The 13547-nt window shown below is 37.2% G+C and overlaps 1 protein-coding gene across 1 annotated transcript in view; it reads left to right on the top strand.

Annotated features, from left to right (window-relative positions):
* TNKS2 (tankyrase 2) overlaps window positions 1-9286 on the top strand; it is a 36586-nt gene extending 27300 nt beyond the window's left edge. Inside the window, exons 25-27 of the mRNA XM_032984150.2 lie at window positions 1442-1628; window positions 3050-3206; window positions 3500-9286. Of these exons, the coding sequence (XP_032840041.2) occupies window positions 1442-1628; window positions 3050-3206; window positions 3500-3562 (407 nt within the window). The 3' untranslated portion in view covers window positions 3563-9286. The remainder of the gene's footprint in view (window positions 1-1441; window positions 1629-3049; window positions 3207-3499) is intronic.
* Window positions 9287-13547: the final 4261 nt, after the last annotated feature.

The following is a 13547-nucleotide window of genomic DNA, read 5'->3' as shown; positions in this document are numbered from 1 at the left end:
AATGGGGACTTACAACACACTGCATCTTTCTTCTGAAATTTCCATCTCCTCATCTCTCCCTAAAGGAGACTTCAAAGTCCTAAGTGAAAACATTTTAGCAATTATGAATGGACGTTAAGGGATATGCCTGCTCCTTGGTTAATTTACTAATTCTGGTTTATAGGCTCTATGACCAAAATGATTAAAAAACAACCCCAAAACAACCCATTAAAAATGCTATGGGTTGTTTTGGGGTTTGGAGTGGGATTTTCTTGGTTTTTTGTTTTTGTAATTTGAGAAGTTAATTCTTGTTCATCGTTCTAGAAGATACAGCTTATAATTACCAAATTAAAGCCAATTGAAGGCTCTCCTGTGCACAGATGTTTAATTTGCTCACCAGGAAAAATTATATAAGTTCACAGTACATCCTTACAATGAAGGCTACATAGTTCCCAACATATTACATTACTGTTGGAAGCAGCAGTAACACAGTAATTAACTGCTTGCTCAAACTTACAGATATCTAAATTCTGTCTTTTGACTGTGGTCTGTACCCCTGTAAGAGGAAATGGCCTCTTACAGGAATGACCTGTCTTTAAAAGAAAGTCTTTTAAATTAGTTAGATAATAACAAATTATCTCTGGAACAAAGCCACTAATGCCTTATGAGTGGGGTTTTTTCAGTCTTTAGTTTATATAAATTTTTTAACATATGTTTTTAACCATGTATGCCATTTGCAGAAGAAGATGAGCAATTGCCATAGGTTTTTTCCATTCTCATCTGGAATGTTCTTCCGCTTAATATAAAGTTTTATCATCTTTAGGCTGGAGGATAAGTCTTTGGATTATTTTTCCTATAATTCTCAACGTAACTCTGAAATGCTGTGTTCTCTTAGATAAGGTTTCCTCTACAGGTGCTTTCATATTTATATGTACTGTTATAAAAATCCTTACTAAGAAAACCCTGCACTTGCTGTGAAAATTAATGGGCATCAGGTGTCCTGAGATGCAGAATCCAACCATTTTGAACAGGTTATTCTTTAAGGCTAAATTTTATGACAGTTGTAAGTAAATAAATATTGGTTTACATTTATTGCTTTTTAAATGCAATCTGCTTCATGTTAAGAAGGAGATAGGATTTGTGTAGCAATGCATTCAATGAATCTTGGTTAGAATGAAGCTTTGCCAAAGGGAATATAGATTCATGGAGCCTTCTCTTGCAGCAAGAGTTGTCTCAGATATTATCCTTGTAAATCTTTGTTTACAACGTACACTTACTAGCTACTGTCATTTGTATAATACCTCTAGTGAACTGGCTGTGTAAATCTGAATCGGAATTTTTGGAGACTGATTTCCTTGTATGTGTAGAAAAACTGTACTGAAAAGTTGGGAATGGATGATTGGATTGTGACATACAAAAATCTGTATACTGTATTTTCAATATTTTACTTGCTTTCTCTTAGGCTCCCCGTTTGTGAATGCAATCATTCACAAAGGTTTTGATGAGAGACATGCTTATATAGGCGGCATGTTTGGAGCTGGGATTTATTTTGCCGAAAATTCTTCCAAAAGCAATCAATATGTGTATGGAATTGGAGGTGGCACTGGATGTCCAATTCACAAAGATAGATCTTGTTATGTTTGCCACAGGTAAGTCATTCAAAAGAATCTGATTTTGCCTTTGTATATTTTGTTCATAGACCATCAAGTCAGCAGTCTCTCTCTGAAGAAAGATTTGCTTGGTAACCAAACCTTCTCAGCACTCTCTGTATGCTGGACCTAATAGACTTGCAGAAAACTTTGATAGTTAAAGTTTCTTTAAGACTTAAATATCTTCAGTGCATTTAACCAAACTTTTGCCCTTAACTTTTTGTAAAAATTTGACTTAGGTGGCCGGAGAGTGAAGAGGATCTGCTAGATGCTTGTGTGAAAGATGCAGCAATGTGACGGTTTAGTCCATGGCCTGTTAGAGAGGAAGGAGAAATTCAGTGATATTCAAATGCTGTATTTCTTGAGGAGGATGTACTTTGTAGCTGTCAGCCCCCACATCACTGCTGCTTCACACACTAAAATACAGATGTGAATTTGTGGACTTCGTACCACTGAGTTCTTCAGGCCACTTGTCTGCAGAATACTTGTTACGTCTTATTGACACCATCAGTTCAGAATAAAGTTACTGTTATTTCATAGACTTAACTGTGGTAGTGGCCACCGTCTCAACCAGGAGAATACTTTGTGTGTTTGCATGCATACTGTTTTACATTGGTATCACAGGGATAAGGTCATTCTTCCAGTTTCCTTTCTTGAATCTCTGCCCCTTTTCATAGTGCTTATTCTTTTCTGACACTCTCAAATAAAGAGAATAATATCATAGAGTTATAGAGGATGTCAGAATCTTTTCATGCTTTCCAAGTAAGGTTTTTTTTAATTTGTCCTCTGTGAAGAGTTAGAAAAGCAAGGGTTTTGACTGAGCAAAATAGTACCTAACAGTGGTCTAAAAAAATGCTGAGATTCCATTGCCATTACTGTAGTACATGGGTAAAGAAATAAGTACCCTTGTTCTGTCTCTTTATAAAGAAAACAACATAACATACTGACAAATGCTAGTATGAGGTATTTTGTGTTGACCTAGAGTTTCCATTTGGATTTGATGTTGATTTGGTTGTTAGATATAAATCTGATGTTAGAACACAAGTGAATTATGTTGTTAGTATGAGTGATGGGAGTGTGGGAGCACCCTCAGAAAACTTAAACCAAACAATTTTTAAAAAGACATGGAAAGGTAGGGATAATCTTTGAGTACATTTTTACGCATGCTCTTTCCAGTAATTAAGATAAACATTTTTTGATGTTATTACCAAACCTTTCCTCAGACTAAAGAGCTTTTCCAAAGGGAGTGTAACTTTTGTCCTTCAAAACAGAACTTCAGAATTCTGTGAATTACAAAGTGACTAAAGTGGCTTTAAAATTCCACTGTTCTCCTTAAGTAAAAGTTTCAAATTATTAAGATAGTCTTTCTGGAGTTTCATTAGCATATTGTATTCATGGTTCTTTTTCCCCTTTTAACACAGGCAATTGCTGTTCTGTCGTGTAACACTGGGCAAGTCTTTCCTGCAGTTCAGTGCTATGAAAATGGCTCATTCTCCACCAGGACATCACTCAGTTACTGGGCGACCCAGTGTAAATGGATTGGCATTGGCAGAATATGTCATTTACAGAGGGGAGCAGGTAAAGTGCTTTTTTGTTTGGTTCTTCGGACTTTTTAAATAAAAAGGTATGTAATGTTGGGGGGTTTTATTCTTACTTTCGAGGTGATAGAACTTGCTTTTGTCTTAAAACAAACTCCAACTGTGGTTGCAGGTGAAAGGATCTGTGTTTCCTTAATGCTTCAGACATTTTACCTTTGACACTTTGCCTTTTTTTCTTTGGCATAAATACTTCTTTTCCCCTCTGTAGCAAACTTTCTGAATTTATCCAGAAAATGAAATCATAATAAAAAAATGTATGTGTCATTCTTTCAGGCTTATCCAGAATACTTGATTACTTACCAGATTATGAAACCTGAAGCCACCACTGAAGCTTAAGACAAATTACTTGTGGGGGAAACCATAAGACTTTGGATGTGAAGATACCAATGGCTGCCATGTTGTTAATTACAAGTTGTTGAAAAACTTTCATCTACAGGTGGTGCGGTAGCAAATGTGAACAAAATACACCATTTTTGACTTGATAAAGCTTTAATAATGTACAGTATGTTTTTCTAAAATTTCAAAAATGTCCTTTTTTTCAGCACTTTAACAAATACCATTCCAGACAAACTGGGGTTTGGCTGTACTAAATTATAAACAAAAATTAACTTGAAACAATGGTTTTATACAATACTACATTGAAATTTAACAGAAATTATAATGCTCTCTACAGGAACTCATTTTACTAATACTGTGTTCTTTAAAACACTGCATTTACACTGAAAATGTTTTCATTTGTAAAACTGTAAATAAGAGCTTTTGTACTAGCCTGGTATTTATTTACATTGCTTTGTAATATAAGTGTTTTAGAACTGCAATCTTGTACAAAATGTTTTTTCCAGATGTTGGTTTATTCATCTGTGTTCTCATGCACGATAGATTTGAAAAGCCAATTTTTTTCAGGGTTTATCACTTATTTGTGAGGGAGAAAGCAAATTTTATCTGAAGAGGTTTAGAAATACCCAACTTTAGATTGAATACGCAAATTTTTGTTCTGTGTTTTTATTTATGAAATATACATTCCTGAGAATGATGGGCTATGAAAGTAGAGTGTTCCAGCTGAATACTAAAGTGTTTTTCCACCTACTTCCTAGAGTTGCATATTTTATTTCTGTAAAATGTCGTCTGAAGTTTTTATTTAATTATAGGTATAGTTAAAGTGTATCCTCACTTCAAGGCTAGTAAACCTTGCAAGTTACAGTTTTAGTAAATTATTTTCATTGAATGTAGTTGGAAAATTAACCTCAAGGAGGTCTTTCTTGAGTTCCTCTTGCTTACATTTAAGCCGGGAAGTTAAATAGTTTATTCCTAATATGAGGGCAGACAACTTGGCCTTTTTTGTATGCTTATTTTGGTAAATTAATATACCTGTTGGTGCCCTCAGGATATGAGTATTGCGTGGTGGAAATATTAAAAACCATCCTGTCATCTCCTGTGTTTGTTCCATGTTAACATTCAAGCTGTAGTTTAAGCAGGTGCGTAGAAGTGTGTTTATCTGCAGTGGTTTTGGCTGAGTGGAAGTGGTCGGGTGCAAGGTTCCACTCCCTGTGCTCAGCCAGCGGTGCAAGGAGTGTGTAAGTGGGATGAGCGGTTCTTCCACAGCAGCAGTTGCCTTCGGTAGCCCTGGTAAGCCTGTTTGGGTGGAGGAAGAGTACAAAAAATACAACCCCCTGTTCAAGTCTCATTCGGGATTACTGAATGCACCGATCAGTTCAGTCAGCCCTATCATAGCTCTCTTGTGTATTCTGCTTCTATTCTGTCTGCAGTTTTTACCTACATATTTCAAAAATATGTAAATACAAATTATAGTTCATTTGGGGTTAAAGTGGTTAGGAGTATATTTTAGTTGTTTTATATTTCTACATACAGGACACTGTCCCAGAAGACAATTTGTTTGCAGGGCATGTTATCATACCATGGTTTTAAATGTAGTAACTGGTCAAGATAATGAAATCGTCTTGCTGATGTGGTGGTTATGTGATTATGCTCTACGTAAAAAATGTATTGAACCTTACCCAGTTATGTGAGGAATCTGAATAAGATTGCATAACTCTTGCAGAAAGTAATATTGGCTATAAATAAAAAAAGCTTTGATTTTTAGGTACTTTCTCCCAGCATGTTGCCTGTTCCTTAGGTATAGTAATGCTGGAATTCTTGTTCATGCAAAATCTGTTAAGTATGTTTAAAACTTTTTGTTATTGCTAAAATGCTTCATTCTCTATGAATGATCACTTTAATGTCTTGTAAAATATTGTGGTATGATATCATTTTAAGTGGTACCACAACGTTGGTTTTGTCTGTTTGGGGATTTTTTGAGCTCTTTTTTTTTTGCATGATATACCTTGCACTCTGAAGATGGAAGCTGTAATGATTTGATAATACTGACTATTGAGGTGAACCTTTAATCTCTTGTGCAATTAGTTCTGCTTTACTCATCTTGAAGTGTCTTTACATGTACTGTATAACATTCCATATCCATTTAACACTAAATAAATTTAATTCACTGGTTTTCTAGTAGCATGGGAGTAATTACAGACATAGTGTGTCAACCCATTGTTTTAAATGTAAGCATGCACAATACTATAACTGCATCATTAGAGGGGAAATTAATTGCATTAAATATAAAATATTTTAATGTGGATGAAAAACTGTAAATACTGTGGAAGCTTGTAGTTTGGTATATAGCTAACAGCGTTAGCTACCAGTGAAAATGTTTTAATAATAAATCTAGAAGTAAGCTTCAATTTATGCATTTAAAACTCCATTATATGGTCCAAAACTGAAAAAGAAAGCTGCTTTACTTTTCATTTTAAAAAAACAATGTAACCTGAAAATTCTTTTCAGATAACTGCATAGGTAGCAGTATGACACATACGTGAGCCACAGCAAAATTACTGCTTAGATCACTTGTAGTATCACAATAAGTAAGTAACTTTATTTCTATAGGACCACTTACATGATAGGACGTTTCAAAAACCAGACTTGCATAGAAGATTTAAATAGATATGGGCACTAGAGGGCAGGAAAGCAAATGGCTAGTAAGATCGAGGGTGATGAAACTTTCTCTTGGAAGTACAACTTCTAATAAAATTGCTTCTGAAAATTTCACTAATTTAGGTTGTAAAAAATTGAATTTTAACTTTCCATTCTGCTTAGTTTTTTAAAAACTGATTAGTATGAAAACAACTGCTGCAACTAAGCAAATTGAAAATGTTAGTGTTTTTTCTTAAAAACTTTACTCATAAGTCCTTATAAATTACAGTAATTTAGCTAGACTCTTCTGTTTCATATAACTGAAAAACTTAAGCTTGTCCATACAATGCATGTTCAAGAGTTATGTTGGCACTAATTTTGAATGGAAATAACTGTGTATAAAAGGCGTTATCCCTGTCTTTTCTACCCTGAACTTGCTCATTAAACACCATGCTGTGTGTGTATATATATATATATGAGTACACACCCTTGTGCATTCTCACTCACTGTATTCACCGGGAAGCTGAGAAAAAAGTAAAAAAGTGACTTTTTGAGCAGACCACCATTGTCGGTGAGGGTGCTGCAGCCTAAGAACCGTTTCCCTTTTTCTGCTCATCTCCTGAACTTAATAAAACAGTTTTTTCTCTTGCTGGAAACAACTCCACGGGTGGCTTGCCTCCTGCCTTCCAGTAAAAAAGTATAAAGGCTTGATTTGTTCTTGTCTAATGCAACAATACAGCAGACTGTTTTCTTACCTTCAGTGAACTGGAAAATCGGACCGAGTGAGCTCTGCCGCTCTGTGGTTCTTGGAGCTGTGCTTTTCCTGCACACAGGGAAGTTGCAGTAGGAGGTGGAGATCCTGTCAGCAGGGGAAGTGCTATAGTCGAGGGTGTGGAGGGAGGCGTGTGCCTCTTCTTGCCCCTCTCCAGCAAGCATAAGCAGTGGTACTTGTGAGAGTATCAAGGGGTTACTACCCTCTGCCTGTGGCACACTAGATCAGAAAAATCTGCAGGCAGCCAGAACAGAATGCAAGATAAAAAGAAAAAGCACGTAGATGACTGGTTTGAAGTTAACATGTTCTGCCCTTAAAAAGGGTAACGTCGGTAACAGAGAAGACAGACAGGAGGGGAGAGGTACTAATAATGACCAGTAAAGAAAGGCAAGTTCTACAGCACTGAAAAGTTATGGTAAGAATAGCTAATAGGATTATTAGAAACAGCCAGCTTTGAGTTAAAGAGCAAACAAGTGTTGATGTGTAGGCATTACAGGAATTTCAGAATAGCTCTTCTTGAGAAAAGCCACACGTTTAGGAGACGTTGCAGCAAATTCAAAACATTAACATTAGACCTGGGAAATAATGTGTGCAAGAAAAAGAAATGGGATTTAAAAACTGAAGGTAAATGTCCTATACAATAGTTCCTAAAAGAAAACATTGCTTTTGAAGTATTAATTATCAGAGACAAGCTGAAAAACCACAATAGATAGACTACGAGTAAATTAAAGGATGTCACATTAAATTACCTACCTGGGTTCTGTCTAGTGGTGGGATGTGTATGGAGAGGTGCAGGTGTGGATTTTAATGCAGGCAGAAAATTCAAAGGAGGAAGTGGAGGTCAGATCCATCTCTCCATCTGTAATCTCGATAAAACACTAGATTTATTCAGCCACAACTCAAGTGTGTTTCAGCTGGGGTCTTAATGGGTGGCAGCAATGGAGATTGCAGTGGTTTCCTATATGGTACAATTGCAGTGTGCACAATGTTACAGCACAACGCCCTGCTAGGGGAACACTTCCCGGCAGTTTTTCGGTTAGGACCATGAAGAATTTTCAACAGATTATAGCAGTAGTATTTGCAAACCTTAATATTTAAAATAGATGTAAATTGTTTAAGGAGCAAAAGAAAATGCACTAGTGCCTAAGAACGTATGATTGAGACTTTTTATAGTTGGGAAAATGGCCTCGTGTCAGCTGATAATGCTGTTCACAGATCTAGGATGGTACATGCGGGAAAGGATTAGTACTGAATGGTGAAGCTAAGAGAAATAGCCCAGGAAGTGGACTTGAAAGTAGTCACTTATGCCTGAGTTAGCAGTGTATGGTTTTATGTTGTCTAGCTGCTCTTCAAAAATGTAACATTTTCCAGCAATAAATTTGAAAGCTTATTTCACAAGAAATGTGTTCAGTTTTGTGAGGCATAGATCAATAGACATGTATAAAAGTAGCACTTCTTACTAGCCTGATAAAGAAGGAGGTAAATAAATTAAGCAGGTAAATAGGATTGACATGTAAGTAGAACTGAAATTACATCAACAAAGGGAAAAAACGGTTTTGTTGCAAAAATTAGTAACAGTAAATCAATTGGTGTATACAATATTTATGATCCAACTGAAGAGAATATTGTATGGAACAGTTTTTAATTACTGAAATAGTCAAAGTGGAAGCTGACAGCAGTTAAGTGTCATTTTAATTAACGAAAGAATGAATTCCCGAGCAGTCCAAAAGTGTCATCTTTAAATAAATCTGTGTATGATGACCAATACCAGATAATAGTGGTTCCCTATGGGAGTACTTTCACTGAAGCATTGCAAATATGTAATAGAATAAATTAGATTTGGGCTGGTATTAAAGAGCTTCATTTTTAATAACAAACATTCATTAGAGCACCTGTTTTCATAAAGTCTAGTTCAGGATTTAGGGAAAGAACCAGGAGAACTTAGTTTACTAAAACACTAAGATTTATAAATAATAAAAAAACCTACATAAATCAGGGCAGTTTCACAGCTAGCATCGTCCCAGTAATAACATGAGGCCCCTGAAGGACATAGTATAGAAGTATAGTGTATTTAATGCAAGGATTCTAAAACCAGGAATCAGACAATGAAATAAATCTGACTTCAAAATAAGGGGACTAATGGTAAAGCTTATCTCAAAAGACGAGGAATGTGAAAATGCACCAGAAGCTTCAAAACAGGTTTTAAGAAAATAAATGGTTCTGCTATTAGGACTAGAGTCTCTGAATGGACAACAGGTTAGCACTTTACTAGTGAGATGGATTTGTAAAGGTGCAGAGCAGACAGACCTTGAAGATAAAAATTGAGATAAAAAGGGGGGAAGGGGGGGAATTGCCTGAGCATCGCCAAGAGTGGTGGCAGGTATGTTAACAGAGAAAATCTGGTTAGTGGTATACCAGAAGATTTGAAATTACCTACACAAAATTAGAGTGAAAGGCACTAAGTGTCTTGATAAGGAGGCAAAAATAGAGAAGAGTGATGCTCTTAACAATGGTGAAGAGTAAGTCAGATTGCCGAATTTCTCAAATAAAAAACTTCAGTGAACTTTCTATCCAACATCTTATTTATATATGCCATGGAATCATTTTAAGTATCTTTAAAAGCCCCTGAGCAATTATGTAATCAGACTCGAGATGGAGTGGTGGAATCATGAGCTGCCACTAGCACACTTCAAGCAATCCTCAATAGTAGCACAGAGCAGACTAGTCCCAGGGGGGAATTCTAGTGGAAATAATATCGATTACGCATAGGATTGGACAAAAAATATGGAAACCTGCTCTTTTTATGTAATCATGTATTAGACCATATTCCAAGGCACTTCTGAAATATCACCCACTATTAAAAGTGCACTTAATCAATTATAATTTAGGAAACACCTAATAAAAAGAGCGGATTTTTGTAAAATACAAGGAAGAAATAGTAATCATTTTAGACCTGGAGCAATTAAAATAAATGTTTTACACTTACTGTAAATTGAAAGATTTATTCAGGGACATGCTTTAAAACCAGTTTTGGATTTTTTTATAAATGTAAGTACCATGTGTCTGCTGTAGGGAAGCAGTCCAGCAGGAACACTGAAATCATTACAGTAATTTGCAAGAGATAAGACAACCTTGTACATGTGGCAACCTTTAATAGCCAAGGACTTGTACAAGATAGTCTGTAAACAAATAGATACGGATTTAGGTATGCCTGCTTGCTGCCTTCCGAGACTTACCTCCCCATTCTCAGAAATTGCCAGCTTTTCAGCAAAGGAGTTTAACAAAATGTATGGATTAAACATTTTATATATCAAGTTTTGATTGTGTTCATTTTTTTGAAAAGAAGAGAGTAATGATGCGATGTTGTACAATTACTAGCTTAAATATTATTAACTGTGTAATAGGGTGCATTGTTATGTATTGCAGATGTTTTATTGCAATATCAATAAATAACATATTTTCCTTAAAAAAAAAAAAATTTAGAAATAATGCTTAATATGTCTCCTTCACTGGACTGATTTTACAGTACAGATTTTGGGGAGTTCGTGGTTTAGCACCTTTAACCTACTTGAGATACTGTTAAAATAGTGAGTTTAGACTCACTGACCTACTAGTTTTAGCATAATGAATTTTCTCTTATCTGTAAACAAGATGAAATTGCATGTATGTCTCAGAATTCTGTTATTTTCAGAAAAAAAAAATCATAACTGTTTTTATACATAACCTGATTTAGCAATACAGGTATTTTAAGGTTGTTAACTGGAACAGTTGGCTTCTCAAACTCAGGCATAATTTATACTCCCCTGTTGTATCTAATTCTGGAGGTAAAACATACTGAGGATTTTCCAAGCAATTTCATAAAGTATGTCCTTTAGTTTTAAAACTCGCTTTATTCTGGTTTCTTGTTTTTCATAGCATTTTGTTTCTTTTGACCCAGTGGAGTTACTTTATTTACCTGTGGCTACCTAAAAAAAGCCTCACTTCGTTATCACTAGTTCTGCCTTATACTGGGATCAGAATGGGGTTTGGCAAGCAATACTGTGGGGAAAAGCCTGTACACACATTTTTCTCTAAAATTTACTTCCTGAACTAAACTTCTGCTTGTGTACATCCGGAGGAGCTTGAGGGTAGTTCAGGCAGCCAGGAGATCTGCCTCTCTTCCCTGAGCAATACCGAGGGGTCCATATCACGTTCTCCATCATCACTGCTATGGGTTGCTCCGGAGTCAGGGCCACTGTCAGAGAAGCCACTGAACAAATGGTGGTGTAGCCGGCATTCACCTGAAAGGCTGAGGCTCCCATCACTGGCCTTCTGCACCTTCTCCCTTGTTACAGGCCACAGGGACTCACTGGCATTAGGAACCTCGGCTGCTCTGCTGTAGGCTCTGTCCCTGACCTGAAGAAGCGCTAAAAGTCTGTTCCGTATGGCTGGAGCCCCGTGATCTAAAATGTTTGAGTGATGTGGGTGGCATGTGACAGGAATACACACATCCTAAATGAACAGCAGTTTCCATGGGGATCTCTCTACCTGTAGATAGCAGACAGCCCCATATCATTTTTATTGCTGGAAATTCCTGTTTCTCTACAGATGCTTCTCTACAGCATTCTCTATTATTTTGCCTGCTTTATTTTTTCAGCCAAACTCTGTAATAAGGCAATTTAACTCAGAGTTCTGTGATAGTCACAATACCCACTGAGAAGCTGAAAGGCTTTTCAGTTTAGATAAAAGTGAGCTTCATCCAGCTTGCTCCCAGGTAATTTCACACAAAAATATCTGCTGTGGCACTTTAATGTACACCCTGTAAAAACAAATTATCGTAGAATCATAGAACGATTTGGGTTGGAAGGATCATCTAATTTAAAGGCCATTTAGTCCCACTCCCCTGCAGTGAGCAGGGACAACTTCAACTAGAACAGGTTACTCGGGGCCCCATCCAACCTGACTTTAATGTTACCAGGGATGGGGCATCTACCACCTCTCTGGGCAATCTCTTCCAGGGTTTCACCACCCCCATCATAAAAATCAGATTAATTCTGGTGGATACTAAAGAACCAAAATTGCAACTGGAATTTTAAACCTATTATTTGAGAAGGATGAGTTTATATTTCTAGATGTCTTTAATTTATAGAACTTTGCTTGCTTGGAAATAGGCAATTTCTATTCTCGATGTCAAATCGTAAGAGTAAGATCACATCATCATAAAAGCTGTTTGTCATTTTAAGTAGTTTTGAGTAAATAAGGAGTATCTGTCTGAGAGAAAAGGAACTATGTCCAGCTTGTATTTATAGTTTAGGATTCAAGAAATTGAGTTGAGGAATACACACCACTAATTGTTAAGAACAAGATAGAATAATCTGCATATTAATGATGTAAAATGCATGTAAAATCTATAGCTCCATATGTGGAAAGCAGCACAAGCGAGAGCACCAGTTCTGCCAATCAGTCATTCGCATTTCCCACTGTTTTCCTCTATTGTAGCAAAATGTGAGAAGCTGCTCTCAGGCCACACAAACAATGCCCTTTATTGGTCTTTACTGAGGCATGATCAGGCGTCTGTGCTGAGACTGCCAGCCTCAAAGCAGTGCTGCTGGATGACATCTGGCAGCCTGGCTTTGCTACAGATAGATTTATGAGCTGTGAAAGATGGTCAAATTAACATCTTCTGCATTCTTGATAGGATTAGGGTTTCTGGGACATGCAGCCATTTGCATATTGCCCTGATTTACCACATTAGTATTGTGTTCATGGCTCATTTTAATAGATGGGGGGGGGGGGGGGGGGGGGGAGGGCTTTCTCCCTTTACATCCTACTGTTTTTCAGTCACTATTGGCAGTGACACAGCTGTGTTGGTTTAACAAACTTATCAGAAATCACACTTCTTCCTCTGGCTTCTTCCAGTTACAATCTTAATGTAAATCAAGAGCAGCAGCAGTTTTAATAACCTCTTTTACTCAGAGAAAGATGCTCTTCACTAGAGCTCACGCACACAAAGTTGAATGCCTAATGCACTTCTATAAGAGTCCACAAAAATCCCTCAGAGTTAAAGAGAGATCTGACCCAAGCTACCTTTTTACAGCCTTCAGCAATTACTTAAGTTCTTGGAAAACTTTATTTCATCAGTAAAACTTAACTAAAAACCCTGTTAGCATTAAATGTCTGCTCTTTTCCCTCTACCCTTCCTCCCAAATACACACAAGACTCAGACCACATTATTTTTTATTTTGCAAAGCTGGTCATCCAGTGTTGCTAAAAGATAGCCTGTGCTTGTCGCTAGACTGGCGATAGCTTCAGATTGCTGTGTGTGCGCTGAGTGACAATGGCCACACACCCCTCAGCAGCTCCCCAGTGTCCTGCCTGGGTGGTGGCACCGGACAAAGCCTCTTCCTGGGGAACAGGGAAGGGTCTGGGCTGGAGACATTGAGCAAGGCTGACATCAGAGGTGGGAGAGGCGGCTTGTGGGGCCCCCATGGGATAGCAAAGCAGGTGATGGCTGGTGGGGCAAGAGCATGGCCAGCGCTGGGAGATGCTGTAAGACAGCACAGGCCACCAAGAGTGACCGTCGTCCCTTCAAGCCTT

The sequence above is a fragment of the Tyto alba genome, unplaced genomic scaffold (genome assembly GCF_018691265.1).
Source record: "Tyto alba isolate M040663 unplaced genomic scaffold, T.alba_DEE_v4.0 Super-Scaffold_1, whole genome shotgun sequence".
Lineage (NCBI taxonomy): Eukaryota > Metazoa > Chordata > Aves > Strigiformes > Tytonidae > Tyto > Tyto alba.
Note: the sequence above shows the minus strand (reverse complement) of the source record. Positions and strands in the feature narration are given on the sequence as shown.